The sequence below is a fragment of the Schistocerca americana genome, chromosome 6 (genome assembly GCF_021461395.2).
Source record: "Schistocerca americana isolate TAMUIC-IGC-003095 chromosome 6, iqSchAmer2.1, whole genome shotgun sequence".
NCBI lineage: Eukaryota > Metazoa > Arthropoda > Insecta > Orthoptera > Acrididae > Schistocerca > Schistocerca americana.
This window is the reverse complement of record NC_060124.1, coordinates 81389302-81415039: the sequence shown is the minus strand read 5'-3', so window position 1 is coordinate 81415039 and position 25738 is coordinate 81389302. Positions and strand designations below refer to the sequence as shown.

The window sequence follows — 25738 nt, the reverse complement described above, 5'->3', positions numbered from 1 at the left end:
AGGCAAATTTGGAACTTTTCTGGTTTGAGGAGATATATCTAAAGTACTTCCCTCCTCTAGTTGAAAAAATGTCTGGTCTGCAATATCAAATTAAAACGTTCTAGCAGAATTTCCTTTAATTCCATTTTCAAGTTTCACACCTTCTTGTATAAGATTCAATCACGACTGGGTGCAGTGACACTGAGTCTCACAGTTGTATGACTCAGAATTGAACACCAGTGCAGTCCTCTCCACAGCCAAAAGGTACGGCGGACAGTTGGATCCTGGCTGGCAATGGCAGTAGCCATAGCAAAATGTTCTGCTGTAGCCTGGGCAATGTCCATGAACTGTAGACATTTATCTTCAAGACTGCTACTATAGCTGATCAACTGCATTTACTGGAAATCATCTTGATGGCTTCCCATTTTATAGAATAAGTGGAGCCACAGATTGAGTCCAGAAATACTTGCCATGACCTATTCTTGCCCTCCTCAATAATATGTTGAGCTGTGGTCCTCACTAGTTGAGTGGCTGTGAGTATTTCTGCTGTCAGTCAGCATTTAACGTGCTGCAGAGCCACATGTTTAGTGTGGGCAGCTTAATGGTTGTCATCATTTCGCTGAGGTACAGGCTTCCTACTGAGATTGGCTGAGGACTCCAAGACAGGTAAGTCAGTGCCACATCTGATCACATTTGTGATGTCCACACCTTCCTGGATATTGTCTCATTGTTCAAAAAGTCAGCAGGCTGTACTCCATCCAGTTTGTTACGTCAATTAACAGTTTCAGCAGCTTCCTCTTGGAGACTGCACAATCTGGTAGAGGTATCCAGAGTGGGAAGCTGTCATCTGAATGAAGGTCACCAGTAACTTCCAACTGAGTGAAACCTGCGAGGGCTGTAGAGCATAAAGAGGATGCTCAGCAGCATTGAAATGTTTGAGATTGCCTGTGTTTAGGATGCACAGCTCCCAAGACATCACAAGGCCTTGCAAATCTCGGCCACTGGGTCAGAGTGAGAGTCTCGTAACACATTATATACACTGAGGAAATATATATCTAAAAACAAAGATGATGTGACTTACCAAATGAAAGTGCTGGCAGGTCGACAGACACACAAACACAAACATACACACAAAATTCAAGCTTTCGCAACAAACTGTTGCCTCATCAGGAAAGAGGGAAGGAGAGGGAAAAGACGAAAGGATGTGGGTTTTAAGGGAGAGGGTAAGGAGTCATTCCAATCCCGGGAGCGGAAAGACTTACCTTAGGGGGAAAAAAAGACGGGTATACACTCGCACACACACACACACACATCCATCCACACATATGTCTGCTTGTGTCTGTATATGTGTGGATGGATATGTGTGTGTGTGCGCGAGTGTATACCCATCCTTTTTTCCCCCTAAGGTAAGTCTTTCCGCTCCCGGGATTGGAATGACTCCTTACCCTCTTCCTTAAAACCCACATCCTTTCGTCTTTTCCCTCCTCTTCCCTCTTTCCTGATGAGCCAACAGTTTGTTGCGAAAGCTTGAATTTTGCGTGTATGTTTGTGTGTCTGTCGACCTGCCAGCACTTTCATTTGGTAAGTCACATCATCTTTGTTTTTAGATATATATTTCCTATGTGGAATGTTTCCCTCTATTATAATTATATACACTGAAGTATCCAAGTATGAGAAATGGTCAGAGGAGTAAAAGATCTTGTTCAGGGCCTTGTAATTTACTGCTTCTTGTGATGGTACGTACAGAGAGTATAGCTGAGTAATGATTTACATAGACTGAACCTTTTGCCAAGCAGGTCGTCCTTCAGGTAGAAGGTATAGACATGTGGCACAGGGACATTAAAGGAAACACAAACACAGTGCCTTCCCTGTGCTAGGAGTTTCAGTTCATCCACATGTCCTGAATCCACCATTGTTCCACAGTAGTACGGGAGCCCATTTATCAATGGGGTTTTTCTTTCACCCTGTCTCTCTGCCAGTGCAGGGATTCCACCAAGCTTGAAGGTTTAGTTGAGGGGCTAGGTTGGTGCCTCAGGCAGCTTTCGTATTCCACTCTGTTTGAAGTGGTATGGTTAGAAAGGCAATAGAGAGAGAGAGAGAGATCTGCATGGTCTAACAGATGATTCCTCCCATGTCCAACACTTCCCTTTTGGTTTGTTTGTGTGGAGAGACTTCAGAGGTCTATTCGTGGCAGTGTGAGTGCTCACATGTTTACTGGAGCCAGCCTTTTGATTTGCTGGAAGCTCTACAATGTTGGCAACAATGACCTTTTCAGATTTTCTGGAGGGACCTGTGGTAATAGCACCTTGCCATTACACTTACACACACAGGTGTTGGTGCTGACATTAGATTTCTCTACTCGTGTACAGACTCTGGATTTCTGGGTTGACTTTTCGGGATGTGAAGCACATGAAGTACCAAAGCAGGAGGTTGTATTGCTTTATAGATATTTTTGCTATACCATATAGAACCCCTTTGTTGTTTCTAGCATTTGCACCAGATTTTCTTCACGGTAGATGGTGGAGTCTCTACCCCATACAAGATGATCCCCAGAGCAATTAACACTCCTCAGAAGAGACGAACAAGTGACTCCATGGTGAACAGCCTTCCCATTTTGTGACAAGTGGCTTCTCCCTTACATGCTAAAGCAGTGTATCAAAAGTGCTGGCATTTGAAACAGTGTATCGGACTGGGTATACGAGGACTCACTTTTCTGCTAATGAACGATGCCTCGATGTGGTCTGGAGGTGTTGTGCTATTGAATGTAAGAGTAAATCCATAAATTTTACCAGTTTGGCATCTACTATTTTCATCATATTTTGCACATCAATCACATCTTTCTGAGCCCTTTAATCTTTCTGTTGTTCTTTGGAAATATCTATAATATCACTACACGACACATCTTTGCTAAAGTTTGAGGGAGCCATGCAGCTCATTCTTGATGGAATATTCCCCAAGGAATTTAGCTGCTTCTCAACTGCTTTATAAGAGGGTCATTCAGTTATTAAAGAGACAGACTGATCTGGAGAAAAAAGCATCTATTTTTACAAGACAATAGTTTTTCTACTTTTCAACATAATCCCCTTGAACATTTATGCACTTGTCCCATCAGGCTACAAGCTTTTTTTTCTGGCTGCAAAGAACCTGATGTTTGAACGAATTTTCCCAAACTTTTTCATGTCCTCATTGTCCTGGACCCTGTTCCCACATAATGCCTGCTTCAGTGGACCAAACAAATGAAAATCACTATGTGCTAAATCAGGACTGTAAAGGGGGTGAGGCAGTATTTCCCAGCCCATTTTGTCAACGGTTTCGCAGGTTAGTTGAGCAATATGAGGATGTGCATTGTCTTGCTGGAAAATCACACTGTCTCGTCTGAGATCCCCGACATCTCTCTCTCGTGGCTGGCTTCACCTTGTTTAAAAGCAAATCCGTGTAGTATTGGCTGTTCATTGTATGCTGTTCTTTGAGATAATCACAAAAAAGTGGACCTTCAGCACCCCAAAATGCCGTCAACATGAACTTTCCTGCGGATGCTTGGGTTTTGGATTTTTTCTCGACAGGGAAGTTGGGGTGCTTCCACTCCATGCTTTGTCTTTTTGATTCTGGCTCATGATTGTGAATCCAAGTTTCATCACAATTAAAATGTTGTTGAGGAAGTGCTCACCTTCTCTTTCATAATGTTCTTTTAGCTCTGTGCACACTCTCAACTTTGTTTCCTTGTGTAGCCGCGTCAACTCCTTTGGGACCCATCTTGCACATATTTTGCAGTACAGATTATGTTATGAACTGTATCAGTACTAACTTGAACATTATCAACTATCATTTCCACAGTCACATGGCAGTCGGCACGAATTATATCATCAACTTGAATTTCAAGTGAGGGAGTTGAAACTGTAACTGGTCAGCCAGGACGGTGTTCATCAGCCACTGAGTCACGAGCATTTTTGAACTGCTCTACCCACTTGTAAAGATTTGCACTATTCATACAATCTTCACCATAAACTTTAGACATTCTACAGTAAATATTCACTGGTTTCTTGCCTTCAGTAAGTACAAAACGAATAACAGAACGTTGTTCAAATAATGTGGATGTTTCAAGTGGACTCGCCATTTTGAAACGTATTTCTGAGGTTATAAACAAAACAATGTTGATACATCAGCTGATCAAGGCTCATCCCAGTGATGCCAACTTAAAGCCATAAAAGTACCAAACTTGCCCTACCAACAGATTTTTCCCCAGACCAATTTGTCTCTGTAATTATTGAATGACCCTTGTACATACATGATGCCAGCGATGCTCTCTAGAGCCTTCTGAATGTAGATAGGTGAATCTTTCTCAAAGCTGTTGTCTTTTTTTAATTTTAATGATTAAAAATACATATGTCTAGCAGCAGATGTTTTGTTACTGCAAACAGAACTACCTTATACTTTTTTACTCCATGGAGTAGTGGCTACACAAGCATTCTTGTTGGGTTGAGCAACCCACTGGGTGTACAGAGATTAGGTTTTAACAGTTCCATCTAGGTGCCACAAATAGCTGTGGAACTAAAGGTTTGAGGCCCTGCTTGCCAGGGTGAGACTTATACATGTGAGTTGTAGCAGTTGCCCCAGTGGTAGCCCTTTAATGTCTATGTTATTTACTGTGGTTAACATACCCACATATTGGTGACCCTGAGAAGAAAAATGGAATCCTAGAGGGCAAAGATTTATAAGCAAACTGACAATGCCTACAACAGACAATACTATTCCGAGATAGAAGATCAGACAGCACCGTGAAGCCACACACAATGTAAGTGGTGACTTTACATTTCAATCAACTTCAAATAGAGAGCAAAAAATGTTTTTGGAGTTCTGCGAGATACCATTATGGTGACAACATTCTGTTTGTCACTCAAAGTGTCTTGATCATGCCACGAAGTAAAGTGGAAATCCCACCACCTTTATCACAGCAACCAGAATCATGCTTTTGTATGCTGGAACTTCCTTTTGCTCAAACTGTGTTTCAAGTGATGAAATGCAATTTATTCCAAGAGTTAATGCTTTGAATTCTCATGCATTGGTTTTAGTGTCACACATTATTAAAAACATGCCAGTGCAGAACAAGTATTGGAATCCCAAAACCACTTCATTCAGAAGATTCTGCAAACAACAGGTTCAACGCAACCAACAGCTGTTAAACAGTGAGAAAATTGGTGATAAAGCAGTACCTGATTATTGGCACCACATACACAATATTTTTGCCAAGTCTGAAATGGCAGACACAAAATTATGTCACATCTGGCTCAGCCAGTAAGAGTCACATCTGGCTAAACCAGTAAGAACAGCAGTTATAAAAAGTGGCAAATATAAAATCCTGAGATAGAAATTGCAGACAAGGTCCACTGCATGCTTCAACATGAAAAAGTGTGTATAGAGACACAATCCCAAAATGATGTCACCACGGCAATAGCCTCCACAGTCAAAAGTGGAATACGACCCTACATATTCTGTACAACTCCAGACTTTGGAAAAAGGCTTGGATGCATTCATGGAACATATTACCAAGAAGGGAGACGAGGGACAAGTCAATGCTACACAAGAAGATGCTGCCACTTCACTATTTTACCACTTCGGGTGCTGTGGCAGTAAAAAACAGAACAAGAAGCAATGCTCATCCATGTGCTGGTATCACAGCCACTATGAAGCACAGCCTATGAAGTGTGTTGCACTTTGGTTACCCAAATGTAAATAGTGACCAGTATTGGGCACATCAGGCTGCAAGCAAGCTTACAAGTACCTACCGGTCAACAGATGCAGCATCCCTAGTGGTGCCAACAATAACAACATCAAACTCACCACCACCAACCATCCAAACATAGCAGCCACCAGGCAGTGGTTTCTTTACAAGTAGTACTTTCAAACAAGAATAAACACTGGCACTGTGGTCATGCACAGCCAGCTTGTAAACTAAAACCAGGCTAATGATTTTAAAGGATCTAGACAACTGAAGGTAAATCACAAACAGCTGCCTCCAAATCTGATGGAAAGTAGTTCTGATGTGAGCACCTTACCAGAAATGCAGCAGCAGCAACAACTGAGAAGTCTCAAGAGTGTTTATGGCCTGCTGATGCAAACAGTTCATCTATTTCTACTTATGGTGAATGCAAAACTATAATGGACTCAAGTTTCTATCAGCCTCCAGAATGGAATTTTTATTGTCTGCTGTATCTGATCCTGTATTAGCACTCATTTCTTACATCATTAAAGGCAGGAAATCAACTACACGCAACAGAGCTTTGGTTGGGGACCAAAATAGTTATAGAGCAATTATGCAAGGCATTCAGAAGTTGCAGCATGTTCCATTCAAGTCTGCAGCAGACATCAAGTACGAGCAACAACAAAGAATTAAAATCCAAACTGCATACCTTAAAATGGGAATTGAAAGCTGCAAATATAGAGCCAAAAAAATTAAAAAAGGATTGCAGTCGCCAATCAACCCAGCACAGTAGCATCAAACACAACACATTGCGTAACACTGAGAGTACGTTTGGTCAATCTGTCACCAAGAAAGCTCAATGTTCAGCAACAAATAGGACACAGTAAAAACAGCTTCAAGCAGGAATAATCAACAGATCCAACAGCTCCTGGCATCTCTAATACATCTCATTAAAAAGAAAGACACAATATGGACACCACGGCTTGATTACCATGCATTAAATGTTTGCACTGTACTCGATTGCTACCACATTCATTCACAATATTCAAGATTTTACAAGTCCTCTAGCTGGAGCACACAAATTCAGTGTTATGTACTTCAAGAGAGCTTACCACCAAATTCTGGCTGCTCTGCAGGATGTTCTGGAGACAGTGATAATAACACCTTTAGGATTGTTCGAATATTTATGAATGTCATGCTAAAAATGCTGTGCAGTCCTGACTTTAAGTGTCAACTATCTTTTCATTTCACCTATCTAGATCAAGTACCGGTGTTTTTACAAATGACAGTGGAACATGGTGAACATTTAAGAATTGTATATAACAGACAAGCAGATTATGGTCTCTTAGTGACTGATGACAGCTGTGTGCTCTGGAAATGACAAGTGCAATCATTAGGTATCTGCAGTAGGTATCTGTCCCCTTAAAGAGAAATTCGATGCAATTCAGAATATGCCCAACCCCACTGACTTTCAATACCTAAGAAAATTCTTATGAGTGATCAAATTTTATTGATGACTCTTGCTGGGAGCAGTTGCAGTGCAGGCACCCCTTACAGTAGCTTTTGACAGTCAAAACTGCAATGTTTGGTGCCCACTGACACGGACTACTGACATGCCTTTGAAATGGTAAGTGTCAGTCAATGCAACGCACTTCTTTTGGCACACCCAGCACACCCAGTTACCATTCTTGTGATTGTGCACACAATTTTGATGGTAATCAGCACGACCTCCATGGTACATGGTAATCCCCTGGATTGTTTCCTCACAAGCCTACTGACACTCAGACCAGGTGGACTGCTTAGAATTAAGAGCTGCTCACAATATAAGAGGTCACCTGGCACTTCCGCCTGTACATCAAACAACAGGCATTTGGAGTATACACTGACCACGAACCCATCAATTTTGCCTTAAAAACAAACAAGGGAACATTTTCCACAAGGCAATTTTAACACTTACAATTAATTAGTGGCTTTGGTACAGATTCGAGTCATACTAAAGGGATAGATGATATATTTTCAGACAATTTTTTGAGTTTAAATACAATTTCATACATTACGGATTTTCATAAATTCAATACAGCTCAAGCAGCTGCTGCACATACAACAACTCGGGGTGAGTGGGGACACAGGAATGCTAGAGGCTCTCTCTAGCAAGATAAAAAAAAAACTACTGTGTGATGCCTCTAGGCCAGGGAAACCCCAAACATCTCCTCAGGTGGAACACTTTGTGAATCCTGCTACACTGATGAAACATCTTGTTTATTTTGAAGGTGGCTAACTTCTTAAAAATGAGAAAAACTTGTTTTGTTTAGCAATTACTTCAATTTTAAGCAACAACTAATACCACAGAAATCATAATAAAATTTTTAAATGTAATCAGTATTGTCAAAGTATTGGAAAGGAAAGAAAAAGAATATTATTAATAGTTTTTCATGGAGCACTTATTCACTTTCTGTGGATCATCATCAGAGTTCTGCAAAATACAGTTTGGGAATCTCTGTTGTCCTCCTAGGACATTTTTACAAACTGTTTTTCACAAACAAGTGGTTGAGTCAGAGCACAAACTAGCACACCCCACAGCTAAAAGCACAATTAAGTTTATTGGGGACAGCCATATTACGGACCGGCCTGGACAGATGCACACATTAGCACACTGCTTCAAGGATTCAGGAGTGAGGGGGAGGGGGGGGGGGGGGGGGGGAGTCTGCAAAAAGAAGGGGCACTCTCTACCACTAACACTGCCAAATTCAAATTAACACATCAAACTTGTGCAGACATTGGATAAGGCCAGAAGAAATAAGGAGGGCCGGTACATTTGGCCGAGATGATAAAAACTTGTTTTTTGTTAACTAAATCATGATTAGCAAGCCAGACAGCCAAAGTTAGCTGCCATATTCATAAACCAATAGGTCAATTTTCCGGTCCACACTGATCTAGTGGGTCTGTTGCCTCTGTCTGAAAGACAGATTTATCTTCATGGCAAGTGACTGGTACACCCATTGGGCCAAAATTATTCCAATCATGAACATTTTCACAGAAACAACAGCCTGGACATTCCACACTATATGAATGACCCAGTTCAGCTGCCCAGCACACACCACAACAGATCAAGGATGGCAGCTTGAGTCCACCTTATTTCTCGAGCTCACTAGATTGTGTGGATTCCAACACCATCACACCATAAGTTAGCACTCAGCCAGTGATGACAGAGCACTGATACACAACACTCAAAGCTGTGCTCATGTGCCATGAGACAATCCAAACAGCAGCACTGCTACTAGACCTAGTTGGCCTAAGCATCACCATTAAGAAGGACATCGGTGTGTTAACAGCTGAGATGATCTATGGAAAGACACTGCAGGTTGTAAGGGGTTCTGTCATCCCTTACCCAACAATAAGCACAGTTTTGCCTCACAGAGGTCGGTGGTAGGCTAAAATCACTTGCCAAGCACTGGTACCGCTGACTGAGTGAAGTCTCAGTTACTCAAGTCTGGGAAGAGTTTCGCGTTAGGAGTCCACTGAGTCTGGGCGGAGATGTGAGCTATGCACTGGTGTACTGGCTGAGTGAGTATCTACCATCATGGGTAATCCTCAGCAAAACATTACTGATTCATGACAAATTATTTTTTGAGCAGCGTCTTAAATGCTCATAGTGTGCTGAATATCACTGTTCGTGTCAAGTACGCTGGCCACAGATCGGATTTCACTGAGGATTGTGTGTGATAACCATTATTATAACTTGTGGCCTAATTAAAAAAAAAATACTGATGTGTTGAGATTAACTGTAATTAGAAGTTTGAGACAGAAGTAGTGTCTGCCTCAAAACTGTGTTTAATCAGAACATACAAGTCATACAATGTAAATCATTTTGGTATTGGTTATTGCACAACCCTTTATCGTTGTATGAACATTGTTGAGCAACCACATCCTGATTAGAAATGACTCCCGATGCAGCTAAATCTATTAGCACTTACCTATTAGATCACAGTCATATCAAGATTAAAGATAGGCTACTATTACGGCTAATAACAAAAGACATCATATTAATCAGGAATGTTTCAAGCTCCCGCTACAGTTTTTTGTATCACAAGATTTCCTCTCTGCATCCATTATGCCATTCCTACTGTGACAAGTTAAAAGAGTTACATCTCCACGCTTCGCCCCATACCAGCAGTTTTCATCATAAGGATTTGAAGGAGAGCTCACGTTTTTTCAGAACAGGCACCTCTGCTCACCACTACAACCTCCTTACAGTGACTCTTATCACGTCATTTTGAAGCTTAATGATCATGCTATGCAAATCTTACAGAATGGTAGAGCTATGACAGTGCTACTCAAAAGGATACTCCACTGTCAATCTACCAACTTGGCACCTCTGTCCTCCACCACCAGACGCGGTGAGTGGGTTCAACAAGGCCTGTCATTTCAGCAACACTCTCACACCACAACCACCAGTGTCACCTCTCAACGACAATAGTAGCCCAAAGGGGCCATGACTGCTATTGCCAGTATACATGAGGGCCAGACACTGAGTTTGACACCAATTCCTCTACATTACTAGAGGCTCCATTCTACCATGGGAGGCTAGGACAGAGTAAAAGTTCAACAAGAATTTCAAGCATTAAACTAACTAACTCTCCGCCCCCCCCCCCGCCCCCCCCCCCCTGCCCGCCCCCCCCCCCCCCCCCCGAATCAGTAAAAAAACACATACACACAAAATCTATGTCGTTAAGGTGAGATCAACATTTCCTGTGACACACAATACTTCACCACTGTGCTGCATGGTGGTCACTGCAGCTTGTACAGAGCTTACGGTTACAGAGGATTGGGGATGCCCATCACACAAAACCCAGGTTAGCCAAAGCTGTACCCAGCTAACAAAGACTGAGCTTCCTCAGGCACTCACTATTTGGCATGTCAAAGGTACTTCTCTTGACTCTGAAGGCGCATAATTTTTCTAAAAGCTATTTCTGGTTTGCCATTTATCATTTTACATATATACTGCTTTATATGTATCTGTATTCCCTGTCGCCTGCTTCATTTGCTACATTTTTATGTATTCACCTTTCATCAATTAACTTTAATATTCTATAATCACAAATTTCTGATCGACATTCTCTTCTTGCATCGATTTTCTTTTGCCATCCTCTGGGATCAGAATCACTGGCCTGTACTGCTGATAGTCACTTGCAGAAGTACAAGACACTGTCCTAGCTTGGAGAACTGTTGGCTCCTTCCTTGGGGAGGAGAGAGGTACAGATTAGAGAGGAAGCACGGAGCACTCTGGCCTCAGCATAAGACAGACTGCCCTTTTCTAAGGATGGGAGGAGAGTAATAGACTTCTGTGATGGGCACAAGATATTCCATGCAAATACGCTTTTCAAGAGCCCTCTGAGAAGGAAGCATATATGCAAGTTTTCAAAAGATCAAAGAAGATATCAGACCAACTATATTTCAGTTAAACAAAGACTCATAAGCCTCCTTAAGGATTGCAAGTGTCACCCAGGTACCGGCACGCCTGGCGATCACAACCTACCGACGATGAAATTCTGAATGAAATTCGAGAAGTTAAAAAGAAAGAAGTTGAAATGTTGCAAGCTGGACAAGTGCAAGAAACTAAAAATTTAGCCTAATTCAGAAGAAAAAACAACATTTCGAAGAGTAATCAGCGTGGAAAGTTGGAGAATGGCCTTGAAAGAGACAGTAACTGCAGAAAAAAATGTACAATGATCAAAAAATGCGTAAAACAGCCAGTCTCAGATAGCAGGTAAGGACTGCCATTAAAGTGGTGACAAAGCTGTAAAAATATTTTAAATGAATAGAATGAGTTAGGTCATTCAGAAACAAAACTGCTTGAAAATACACGAGAGCTAAATAAAAATTGTCAGAGGGAAAATGTGATGACACAGATACAAGACTAAAACAGGTTAACATAGATACAGGCAATGATAAGAAATGAAAAAAAAAAGGCAATGGAAGCAGAAAAATAAGGCAAAAATCTGAAAACAGTACTTGGAGAAATTTTATTGTTGCTCAAAAGAAATTACACAAATTCAAAATAAGAATACAGCATAACATGATAATGGAGAGGAAATACTTATTTCTGAAATTAACAAAGATATACAGAAAATCCATGAGCAGAAAGAAATGCAGCAACTCAAAATGTACAAATGCCCAGGTACTGATGAAATATGAGGTGTGATTGGAAAGTTTTAAGAACGGGCTTGTTATTGTACAATGGTGGTACTTACATGCTACGGTGATGCATCTCCTTCAAAATAGTCCCCTTCCGACTGAACACTCCGACTCCAATGGTGTTTCCACTTTTGGAAACATTCCTGGAAATGTTTTTCCTGAAATGTGTTAAGGACTCTCTCCGTATTTGCCTGGATGTCTTCAATCGAGTCAAATTGCTTCCCTTTCAGTGAAAAATTTCAGTTTAGGAAACAGGCAGAAGTCCACAGGGGCCAAATCAGGGGAATATGGCAGTTATGGAAGCACAGGAATTTTGAATTTGGCCAAAAATTCAACGATGGAGAAGGCACGATAAGCCAGAGCATTGTCATGGTGTAGCACCCAGCACAATGCAGGCCTTTTCTTCTGCGCCTTTTTGTGCAAATGCTAAAGGACACATTTGTAGTATTTCTGGTTAATTGTCTGTCCTCCAGGGGTAAATTCATGATGCACAATACCAGTAGAATCGAAAAAAAAAAAAAATCACCAACATTATCTTCATCTTCGACCAACTTTGCCGTGCTTTTTTCGGTCGTGGTGAACTTTGAGTCTTCCACTGCAAAGACTGCTCTTTGGTTTCAGGATCGTATCCATATACCCATGATTCATAACCTGTAATTACCCTATTTAACAAATCTGGGTCATCTTTAGTCTGATTATACAGTTCTTGGCACACTTCAAGTAGGTATTGTCTCTGGTCACTTGACAACACTTTTGGAATGAATTCTGCGGACACTGAACGCATGTTCAGATCTTCAGTTAAAATTGACTGAACTGAATAGAAACTTCAGATCATCAGCCATCTCCCTAATTGTAAGTCTACGATCAGAGTGCACTAGGTCGCAAACTTTCAAAACATTTTCATTCGTTTTTGAGGTGGAAGAACAGCCGGACCTTGGTTCATCTTCAAATGATTCGCGGCTATTTTTAAATATGTTGAACCAGACAGAAACATTTGCCTGAATCATACAATTATCTCCCAAAGCTCTTTTTAATAGTTTGTAAGTCTGAGAAGCTGATTTCCCAGTTTTAAAACAAAATTTCACACAAACTCGTTGCTCCGTTTTTACATCCACTTCCACACAGACAGAATCCGGCAACAAGCCCAAGCAGACCCACACTCAACCAGCTGCCACAACCAACTGAATAAAGGAAATGCAGTTTCCTGTCAGAGGGCGTTCAAGGACAAGGCAATGACTCACTCCCCACCCTCTGTGTACCTGCCTGCCAGACCAGTAAGCAGTAGCGGACCCATTCTTAAAACTTTCCAATCACATCTTGTACCACCGAACTCTGATAGGCATTAGCCCAAAGGGCAGTTCGAGGACTGTATGAGCCTGTTGTTGAAATTTATTTAACTGGGTAAGTTATATCAGATTTCGAAATAAAAATATAATTACCACCTTCTGAAGAATTCGAGAACAAATACATGTGACGATTACTGCACAATCAATCTATTAGAATATCTATTAAACTATTCACAAGAGTACATTATCAAATAGCAGAAGCAAAACCTAAATGAAGATCAGGGAAGAACCAGTTCACTTTTTAGGAGAAGCAGGGGAAGTAGTCGTACATGAAAAGTAAATTTTAGGTTTAGTTAATAACAGACAGCAGATCTAGAAGAAACAAGGAAACACACAACATCTGAAGAAGGATTTTGATAATACTGCACGAATTTCTTGTTGTTGTTGTTGTTGTTGTTGTGGTCTTCAGACCTGAGACTGGTTTGATGCAGCTCTCCATGCTGCTCTACCCTGTGCAAGCTTCTTCATCTCCCAGTACCTACTGCAAACCACATCCTTCTGAATCTGCTTAGTGTATTCATCTTTTGGTTTCCCTCTACGATTTTTAACCTCCACACTGCCCTCCAATAATAAATTGGTGATCCCTTGATGCCTCAGAACATGTCCTACCAACTGATCCCTTCTTCTAGTCAAGTTGTGCCACAAACTCCTCTTTTTCCAAATTCTATTCAATACCGCCTCTCATTACTTACGTGATCTACCCATCTAATCTTCAGCATTCTTCTGTAGCACCACATTTTGAAAGCTTCTATTCTCTTCTTGTCCAAACTATTTATCATCCATGTTTCACTTCCATACCTGGCTACACTCCATACAGATACTTTCAGAAACAACTTCCTTACACTTAAATCTATACTTAATGTTAACAAATTTCTCTTCTTCAGAAACGCTTTCCTTGCCATTGCCAGTCTACATTTTATATCCTCTCTACTTCGACCATCATCAGTTATTTTGCTCGCCAAATAGCAAAACTCATTTACTACTTTAAGTGTCTCATTTCCTAATCTAATTCCCTCAGCATCACCCGATTTAATTCGACTACATTCCATTATCCTTGTTTTGCTTTTTTGGTGTTCATCTATATCCTCCTTTCAAGATTTCAAGACACTGTCCATTCCGTTAAACTGCTCTTCCAAGTCCTTTGCTGTCTCTGACAGAATTACAATGTCATCGGCAAACCTCAAAGTTTTTATTTCTTCTCCATGGATTTTAATACCTACTCTGAATTTTTCTTTTGTTTCCTTTACTGCTTGCTCAATATACAGATTGAATAACATCGAGTAGAGGCTACAACCCCGTCTCACTCCCTTCTCAACCAATGCTTCCCTTACATGACCCTGGACTCTTATAACTGCCATCTGCTTTCTGTACAAATTGTAAATAGCCTTTCACTTCCTGTATTTTACCCCTGACACCCTCAGAATTTGAAAGAGAGTATTCCAGTCAGCATTGTCAAAAGCTTTCTCTAAGTCTACAAATGCTAGAAACATAGATTTGCCTTTCCTTAATCTATCTTCTAAGATAAGTCACAGGGTCAGTATTGCCTCATGTGTTCCAATATTTCTACGGAATCCAAACTGATCTTCCCCGAGGTCAGCTTCTACCAGTTTTTCCATTCGTCTGTAAAGAATTCGCGTCAGTATATTGCAGCTGTGACTTATTAAGCTGATAGTTCAGTAATTTTCACATCTGTCAACACCTGCTTTCTTTGGGATTGGAATTATTATATTCTTCTTGAAATCTGAGGGTATTTCGCCTGTCTCATACACCTTGCTCACCAGATGGTAGAGTTTCGCCAGGACTGGCTCTCCCAAGGCTGTCAGTAGTTCTAATGGAATGTTGTCTACTTCCGGGGCCTTGTTTCGACTTGGGTCTTTCAGTGCTCTGTCTAACTCTTCACGCAGTATCGTATCTCCCATTTCATCTTTATCTACATCCTCTTCAATTTCCATAATATTGTCCTCAAGTACACCGCCCTTGTACAGACTCTCTATATACTCCTTCCACCTTTCTGCTTTCCCTTCTTTGCTTATAACTGGGTTTCCATCTGAGCTCTTGATATTCATACAAGTGGTTCTCTTTTCTCCAAAGGTCTCTCTAATTTTCCTGTAGGCAGTATCTATCTTACCCCTAGTGAGATAAGCCTCTACATCCTTACATTTGTCCTCTAGCCATCCCGACTTAGCCATTTTGCACTTCATGTCGATCTCATTTTTGAGATGTTTGTATTCCTTTTTGCCTGCTTCATTTACTGCATTTTTATATTTTCTCCATTCATCGATTAGATTCAAAATATCTTCTGTTACCCAAGGATTTCTACTAAACCTCGTATTTTTACCTACTAGCCCTCGTATTTTTACCTACTTGATCCTCTGTTGCCTTCACTATTTCATCTCTCAAAGCTACTCATTCTTCTTCGTCTACTGTGTTTCTTTACCCCAGTCTTGTCAATCATTCCCTAATACTCTCCCTCACACTCTCTACAACCTCTGGTTTAGTCTGTTTATCCAGGTCCCATCTCCTTAAATTCCCACCTTTTTGCAGTTTCTTCAGTTTTAATCTACAGTTCATAACCAATAGATTGTGGTCAAAATCCACATCTGCCCCTGGAAATGTCTTACAATTTAAAACCTGGTTCCCAAATCTCTGTCTTACCATTATATGATCTATCTGATACCTTCTAGTATCTCCAGGCCTCTTCCATGTGTACAACCTTCTTTCATGACTCTTGAACCAAGTGTTAGCTATGAAATTTTTATCCAGTGTCATATACACAACAGGGAGAGCACAGTAATCCATTCTCTATACACAAAGCAATACAGAGAACTCCTGAACTGCAATGTTACAGGAGGCCGACATCAGAAATGGTGAAAAGCATGGTCACTCATTGTCAACACCAACATTTAATTTGTATTCAGAAAAGGCAGTGACGGAAATAAATGACTGTCCCGTAACGGGAGTGTTTTGTCACGGACAGAGTACATGTACAATACAGTTCACCCAGGCCTCAGCAGTGAGATGACAAATGAAATGGCCTGTGTACTAGGTGACTGGACTGTGTGCTAGCTGATAGCTACAATAGTCACTTAAACCAAAAGAAAACTAAGATAGAGGTAATGGTATGTCCAGCAGACATATGCCAGCTGTCTGAATGCTAAACTTCAATAGGAGACACTCGAAGAGGTGGAAGAAGTTTGATTTATAGGACGTAAAAGGTAAAGATGAGAGAAAGATACAGCAGCTAGGATTGCACAAGTCAAAAATTTTCCAATAAAAAGATAACAACGCCTGCCAATGTATGAAAATGTAGACCTCGAGACTGGAAAAAGATTCACAAAAAGTTGTTTGGAGCACAGGTCTATTTGAGTGTGAAACTTTGACAGTGGGTCAGACAGAAATGATTAAACTATTAAAAGCCTCGAAAGTGTGACATTAGGGAAGACCGCCGAAGATCAGAAGGATTGATTGAGTAAGGAACAGAGCTGTTCCATAATGAAAGGAGGAGATATAGCACCTGGGCACACATTAGACAAGTATTTGCTGACAGCCATAGTCCAATTGACAGTGTAACAAAAGAACTGTAGGGGTGTGCTCAGATATGAGTATACAAAGCAGGCAGCTGATGGCATAATGCACAGCAGCTGAACCGAGATGTAGAAATGGCCACAAAATAATGGAAGTGGGGAACTACGCCAAACTGGCTGCAGTGTCAATAACTGAAGTGACAGTAGTATGTGTACCTTATTTTCTTATCAGTTACCTAACCCATTAATGGACTGATGTTATGGGGACAGATTCATTGATTGACCACTCTTTTCCCCCGGAACAAGCGAAAATGCTGCTGCCCTTTCCACAAAGCATAAAGTTGGGTGTAAAACTTCCAAATTTCAGTTTTTCTTCATTCTGCATAACTTCTGTGTTGCACCAAGGGACCTTAATGTGACCAGGTGTGCTCGTTCCCACATGAGAAGGCTATCACAACATTCTGACTGATAGGCATAGTAGCCGAGTACCAAGTTCATGGATTTTGCTCAGTCATACACAGCATTTCTGCTTTGTAGTAAAAAACAGAAGCTTTAAAAATTTCATGAGAGTAACAAGACAAATAGTGTATGGCAGCTATTGCTTCCCACCACTTTCAAATTTTTGCAGGAATTGAAGCCACTCTTGCATTTTCGTCAGCCGTAGCTGATGTATTTTAATCTGTCTCTATTATTCTTTTTTGTAATAAAATGAAACATTTATTATTTAAATGCAAAGTAGTGTCTAAGAATACTAACAAAAGGGATAAAAGAATGTTATGTCGTAAACTGTTTCAGTCTATATAAGCTACTATATGACATGGTTAACACACTTCTTTTTCTCACTTGCTGCACTCAGTGCTTGCTCTTGTTGCTAATACATGGTTATTGATTTGATTTCTGGTGTTTTAATTGAGATTATAATAAAAATTTTATTTATCTGTGCTATGTAAAGGAAGTACTGAAAATACAACAAAGTTTATTTTAAACAGGGTACATTCTTTAACCAAAGATATCCCCGCACCAAGTTGGCACTAATTTCATCCTACGAAATAACTACTCCTCAAAGTTGAAACTATGGAGAAAGAGAGAGAGAAATATTAATTAACTGTTTATTAACTGGGAATTCATTAAGAAGTGACTTTCAACTAAATGGGTTGTGAGAGTTTAAAAAGTAATTTTAATCAGAATTTTTTTAATGTGAACAATTAGCTACAAAACGCAAATATATTTACAGTTACAGTTATATATTAACTCTACAGTTTAATACAACAACATGTTACGAAAGATTAGAAAGTTTAAAATCATAAAATTATTTAACTGAGTCTTAGCACAGACCATCTTAAATAATCAACACAGTCCATCACATAGTGTGTGAATAAACAGTGCATTAGTAATTCATCACACACAGTGCCGATTAGAAACTATTAAAACAATGTACATTAACGAACTACACTCCTGGAAATGGAAAAAAGAACACAATGACACCGGTGTGTCAGACCCACCATACTTGCTCTGGACACTGCGAGAGGGCTGTACAAGCAATGATCACACGCACGGCACAGCGGACACACCAGGAACCGCGGTGTTGGCCGTCGAATGGCGCTACCTGCGCAGCATTTGTGCACCGCCGCCGTCAGTGTCAGCCAGTTTGCCGTGGCATATGGAGCTCCATCGCAGTCTTTAACACTGGTAGCATGCCGCGACAGCGTGGACGTGAACCGTATGTGCAATTGACGGACTTTGAGCGAGGGCGTATAGTGGGCATGCGGGAGGCCGGGTGGACGTACCGCCGAATTGCTCAACACGTGGGGCGTGAGGTCTCCACAGTACATCGATGTTGTCGCCAGTGGTCGGCGGAAGGTGCACGTGCCCGTCGACCTGGGACCGGACAGCAGCGACGCACGGATGCACGCCAAGACCGTAGGATCCTACGCAGTGCCGTAGGGGACCGCACCGCCACTTCCCAGCAAATTAGGGACACTGTTGCTCCTGGGGTATCAGCGAGGACCATTCGCAACCGTCTCCATGAAGCTGGGCTACGGTCCCGCACACCGTTAGGCCATCTTCCGCTCACGCCCCAACATCGTGCAGCCTGCCTCCAGTGGTGTCGCGACAGGCGTGAATGGAGGGACGAATGGAGACATGTCGTCTTCAGCGATGAGAGTCGCTTCTGCCTTGGTGCCAATGATGGTCGTATGCGTGTTTGGCGCCGTGCAGGTGAGCGCCACAATCAGAACTGCATACGACCGAGGCACACAGGGCCAACACCCGGCATCATGGTGTGGGGAGCGATCTCCTACACTGGCCGTACTCCACTGGTGATTGTCGAGGGGACACTGAATAGTGCACGGTACATCCAAACCGTCATCGAACCCATCGTTCTACCATTCCTAGACCGGCAAGGGAACTTGCTGTTCCAACAGGACAATGCACGTCCGCATGTATCCCGTGCCACCCAACGTGCTCTAGAAGGTGTAAGTCAACTACCCTGGCCAGCAAGATCTCCGGATCTGTCCCCCATTGAGCATGTTTGGGACTGGATGAAGCGTCGTCTCACGCGGTCTGCACGTCCAGCACGAACGCTGGTCCAACTGAGGCGCCAGGTGGAAATGGCATGGCAAGCCGTTCCACAGGACTACATCCAGCATCTCTACGATCGTCTCCATGGGAGAATAGCAGCCTGCATTGCTGCGAAAGGTGGATATACACTGTACTAGTGCCGACATTGTGCATGCTCTGTTGCCTGTGTCTATGTGCCTGTGGTTCTGTCAGTGTGATCATGTGATGTATCTGACCCCAGGAATGTGTCAATAAAGTTTCCCCTTCCTGGGACAATGAATTCACGGTGTTCTTATTTCAATTTCCAGGAGTGTATGTTGCTTGGGACCATGTTGAGTATCTTGTTGATGTCTGCATAACACCAGTGTAAGTATTTACAAAATAGCATTTTCATTACCAAGTGAAACAACACCAAGATCTTTTCTATCAAAGTGACACACCAAGATCATTGCATCCGGTGAGATTACCACTACAAAAAGAACCACAAAAATCACAAGACATAAATTATCGGGCTTACTGCCATGTATGTCACGACAAGACAAGATGGAAATGGCTTCAGTACCAACAGGCAGTGGTGTGAGGGTACAGAATTTATTGTAACTAAATTTCAGATTTTTTCCAATAAAAGTTGGAAGTGTTAAGTTTTCTTGTATTATTATGTTAATGACATTATGAGTTAGCACAAATATTTGTTTGTGTTTTAACAATATTTGTTTGAAGTGCTGCTTTGATGGTGTGTGGAGTTCAACAGCAGGTACCTTTACATCACAGCAAGTATGGCACGGATATTTCAACTCTGCATGGATTGATTAAAATGGTTCAAATGGCTCTAACCACTATGGGACTTATCATCTGAGGTCATCAGTCCCCTAGACTTAGAACTACTTAAACCTAACTAACCTAATGACATCACACACATCCATGCCCAAGGCAGGATTCGAACCTGGCAAAAGGCTGTGCAAACATGGTGGATGTAGGATGGCAATAGCAGAATGTCTGGCCAGATATGGGGTCTTGCATTGCCATGCTGTAAGAAACAATCCTGAGAATGACAAAAATCAGGGTGGTGATGTAAAGAATTTCATCCATTGGTTGACCTGGAGAAATATACTCATGGTGAACAAATCCTTCACTATTAAAGAATGCAATCAACATTGTCTTTGTTCTCGAAGGTTGTCGTTTGACCTCCTTCGAAGCTGGTGATCCAGGACTCTGCCATTCAGCACTTTGACGCTTCATATGAGGGTCATACTGGAAGCACTAACTTTCATCACCAGCAATAATCTTTGACACAAATGTGGGATCATGTCTGACTCTATCCAGCCGTTCAGCAGCACCAGCAGTTCATCTTTCCTCTTTCTGTTCGTCTGTTTGTGTGTGAGGGGCACGTTTTACATTAGGTTTCCACTTCCCTAATCTTTGCATAAAATCTTATGAGACAGAGCATGATTCAAATTAAGTTCTTCAGTTATCACACGCACAGTTACACGACAGTCTCCTTGCAGTAACTGCCTTACATGCTCTACATTTGCATCGGTATGTGCTGCAGACGGGCAAACAGCTCTGGGATCATCTCACACTGAATCTCTGCCTTCACAAAACCTTTCATGTCACTAAAAAATATGGCTTCTTGAAAGTGGCTCACCTGCATATGCTCGTTTACTCATTGTCCGTGTTTCACTAGGGGTTTTCCCGAACTTAACAGAATTTAATGTTGACTTTTTGCTCACAATCAACATTCACTGTGTTACCGTAACTAATGCTGTAAGAACCCAAACAGCGTGTTGCTAAGCAGAGCCGTGTCACCTAAGGAGTTTGTGCAGAAACATGGCCAAGGTCATTTCAAGGACACATTCATACCAGGTACCATAAAAAACAACATTTGTTCCGTTTTGGTGCTGCAAACTTTCTTTTTAGTATTGCAAACTCAAAAATTAAAAAATCCTGTCCTGGAACTTTTGTGACAAAGGTAGTACAATGATATTAAATCTAGGTCATGACTGTTTCACGATTTTGCCACAGAACCTCACCCGTAGGCACACCACACTATGTACCTTGATCAAGATAGGCAGCAGGCCAGAACGCAGGGTGGCAGGCAGCACTGCCGGCACAAGCAGGGCGGGCAGGCACGCAGCTACAACTGCCACCAGCCGTGCCCGCACCTCCCACTGCCGGCTCTCTCCCAGCTCCGCCCATGCTGCCGCCGCCACCAGCCCCGGACCACACAAGCGGTGGGCACACATGTTGGCAGCCGACAGTGCAGTCGAGTGTGCGCGAGGTGCCAGGCGGCTCAGCAGGTCCAGGACCAAGAGGGACAGCTCGTAACCGGATAGTGTTGTCTGGACACATTCCTAGAATGAAAAGCAACGAATGGCCGTAAAGCGGGAGGAATGGCGAAATGAAAAGTCATCGACTCTATATCTTTGTGTAAAGAATTGAGACAAAAGTTGTAGGAAACGATGGTACTCAATCTTAGCGACTGAACCACAAATAAAAATGCATACAGAGAGGAACTGCATCACTGATGTAGACAGCTTCTGCTCATACAACTCTCAATTTTCAAATTCTTACAAATTACAAATACCACAAATGGATCGGAATCATACCTGCATGTCACCAATCAGCAATTAACTATTACTCTATACTAAATGATGGACAGACTGTATTAATTTCATAATTAAATCCGAATTTCACATTTCAGCTATATCTAAATGAGAATCTTTCTACTTCTTCTGGCAGGAAAAAATATATATAACTTCCTTTATAGAAGCTTTAGTTTCCTTTGTTTTGAACTTGCATCTGACATAATATATTTCAAAGAGGAATGAAAAACAATTGTCAATAGCCTTTTGTGGAAGAAATGTTGTCTTCTCTTTGACATTTTATACTGGGCTGCTCGGGCACCTGACTGAGTTATGTGTACTGTGGCAGTAGATCAGAGAAGAATCAACAAACTCAAATGGTACAAAAGAAGAAGTCTCCCCTCACCACAACGTTATTTTCATAATCAAGCATCATCTTGGTCTTGGACGCATTAACAGTTATTTGTAGTGGGTCTTTAACACTCTTATCTCAATATAATGCACGTAATCCACATTATCTACAAGTACGTTCAGGTGTCACCCTAATCTCCACAAACTATTCATCTGGCATCCTCAACTTCCATCTACGAAGCTCGTGTGCTTCTGACATCTCCGATGCAAAAGTTTCCACTCATTTCCAAACACTGCACCCACCAGCTTCACAATCTCTACAATAGAGAGAATAATCTGTAAGCCAAATATGTTACTCACCACACATATTGCCGCCAATCCTCCAACTTTCACTTCGCCTTGATATTGAACTGTTGATCTGATTCATTTTTCCATACCAAATGTTCTTTCAATATATCTTGTCACACCAATTAAACAGAACCATACCACCCCCCCCCCCCCCCCCACACACACACTGTACAGTTCTTGATAGTGCACGTTTGTATTGCCACCTACATTTTGCATTTTTGTCCCATCTCCCTCATCATCTGCCAATCTCATGCTAAGAAGCACCATCCCTGTTGCAAATTGTTACATCAAGCCTCCAACAACTATTCTCTCTTCTAATTTCACAGGTCATCTGCTCTATTAGAATTCCAGTTTTCTTTATGTACTGACCTAGCATCCCTCAAAGCTTCTCATCGTTACTTAAATCACAGTATTTCCAATCACTGACCTGGAAGTCAGATGCAAACTCCTAAATAATTTTACAACATTCCTCTGAACTGATTCATCATTTAACTCACACCAAGGAGATTCTGAATTAGATAGCCAGCAAGCAGTTCAAGTTTTATATGAGGTGTCACTCAAGTATCTAACCCAGCCAGAAGGCCCCTAGCACTCTGACACATGTAATCACAATTTCTCCTAGAAACAAAACTCCAGTTACTACCTCATCAATCAAAACTCATTTTAGATATGAGGGGCATATTGAAAATCAAAAGCTACTGTTTTAATAGATATTAATTTCTATTTTTTTGGACGAAACTTATTTCCACCCATTTTTCCAACTGTTCTGTGAATGTGAATACTCCCTCTCAGTGGAAGTCCATCCTGCCAGCCCAGGGACACTGACACACTGCTTTTTGTGTGCCTTCCAGTACCTCATAATGTTGGTCTCATGGCTGTTCTGTCACTGGAGTACATGGTAGAAGGGTTTCAAGTCACAAACTGTTGGGATGTTGTGGAAGACTTTCACACCCCAATGTATGAATAATTTTTTGTACAATGACATAAGCAGTGTCTTCTTCCCACAGCATTTATCATGAAACGCTCAATGGTTTTTTGAAAGTATCTGTATGTAGGTGACAGCATTCATGCTCTGTCTGGGTTCAAGCAGAATACAGCCCTCTGCATCTCAAGAGGATGCTGACTATAACTTTGCCAGTAAATTACATTGCCACTACATTCTTTTTTTGAGGGCAAATTCAAACAACGCCATCCTCTAGTCGGGCCTTTCATTTAGCCTTTTATGAGGTTCATAATATTAGAGTCCGCTTTCACTGACTGTAACAAAATCTCTGAAGAAAGTTTAAGGAGACAGTTCTTGTCTTAATTTTGTGGTCTTTGATAAAGAAATGTGGGATCTGTCAGTCAGAACATTTCCACACAAAGAGTTCAAATGGTTTACTACACCGTACTCTGAGTTTTGTAATCTTTTCATTCGCAACAACACGTGTCTTCAGCAATGAACCTTTTGGAGGAAAGCTTCTGTGAAGTTTGGAAGGTAAGAGACAAGGTACTGGCGGAATTAAAATTGTGAGGACGAATCATGGATCATGCTTGGGTACCTCAGTTGGTAGAGCACTTGCCCACGATAGGCAAACGTCCCGAGTTTGAGCCTCGGTCTGGCACACAGTTTTAATCCGCCAGGAAGTTTCAAAATCAGCGCACACTCCACTGCAGAGTGAAAATTTCATTCTGGAAACATCCCCCAGGCTGTGGCTAATCCATATCTCCGCAATGTCCTTTCTTCCAGTAGTGCTAGTCCTGCAAGTTTCGCAGGAGAACTTCTGTGAAGTTTGGAAGATAGGAGATGAGGTACTAGCGGAATTAAAATTGTGAGGACAGGTCGTGAGTCGTGCTTGGGTAGCTCAGTTGGTAGAGCACTTGCCTGCGAATAGGCAAAGGTCCCAAGTTCGAGTCTCGGTCTGGCACACATTTTTAATCTGTCAGGAAGTTTCAACCTTTTAACTATCTCCCTGTCAGGTAACCGTAAACTCAGCATGAGGGCAATGTAATGTAATGTATCACTTTGGTGAAGTGATGTGCTGCAAAGCATTTTAAAATCAACAAATTATTATCACCACTACAAGAAGTTTATTTTGTAATGAATTAGTATAACCTACTGTTTGGATAGATGTTTTATTTACGTGCATGTATCATGCAATGGATGGACACAGAATATCTGCAATCTGGGGGAATGATAAACATAATACCACATTCACAGTTCCCGCTGGTCGGGCAGTTTATTCCATGTCGTCGGATCCCACCTTTGAGATACAGTGTGAGCCATGGAGGACGAGTAGCTGTGACAATGTCTATGAGATCAGAGGGACATGAGAAAATTTGTTATATACTCACTCAAATGGAATCTGTTAAATAAGACAGACTTTTTTTGGATTATTCCTTATCAACATAATAGTAATGTTTCGAATATTGAAGCAATTATATAATTACAGTTGTTACAAACAAGAGCACAATATACAATATGTGGATTATGAGAAGTCTTGTATTTATTCTGAGAACTGTAGGCTGAAGCTGTATTGTTAACTTCCAGCAGTACCTGGAGCACTTTGAAAAATGTGGTTTGATCAGCACAACAATTTAAGATTACACACAGCTGTTCTTGTTGTTCCTGACCTTTATCCCGTAACTCCTCATGGTTGGCATATTAATTATTGGATTTGGCAATCTAAGTGGTACATGGTGCCTTATGTAAACGTGAGACATATCTCTTGATTGTCTGGAAACTGAAATGCTCACCAACATTCAAATCTTTTTTTCAGCAATAAATTGGAATCGAGATGAAACTGAAAGAACAAAGGAAGACTGCTGTTTAACATACCACTGACAACAAGTTCATTAAAGATGGAGCACGAGCTGCGATTTGGAAAGAATCGGCTGTGTCCATTGCAACAGAACCATCCCAGAGAGAGCTTTCACATTGGCAAATGGAACAGTTCAGCATGGTGTGCAAATATGGTGTCATCAGACAGTGCCAATCAAAATGAAAGTCAAGACAAAACAATTCATGAGCAAACTGTAGTTGCTTAGCACAGTAAACATGCTGTCTCAGAGTTTGAGAACGCACAGGTCTCTCCACGCACTTTTATCACATGTGTACCATGAGTACCTGGATTTAGACAAAATCACTGCAACTGGAGTCAGCTGCTGTATGCAACA

The 25738-nt window shown here is 41.5% G+C and overlaps 1 protein-coding gene across 1 annotated transcript in view; it reads right to left on the bottom strand.

Moving 5' to 3' along the window:
• The window catches only part of LOC124619972 (lysosomal-trafficking regulator), a 594456-nt gene that overhangs the window by 515938 nt on the left and 52780 nt on the right, over nt 1-25738 (bottom strand). The window contains exon 7 of the mRNA XM_047146635.1: nt 21356-21652. Within this exon, the coding sequence (XP_047002591.1) occupies nt 21356-21652 (297 nt within the window). The remainder of the gene's footprint in view (nt 1-21355; nt 21653-25738) is intronic.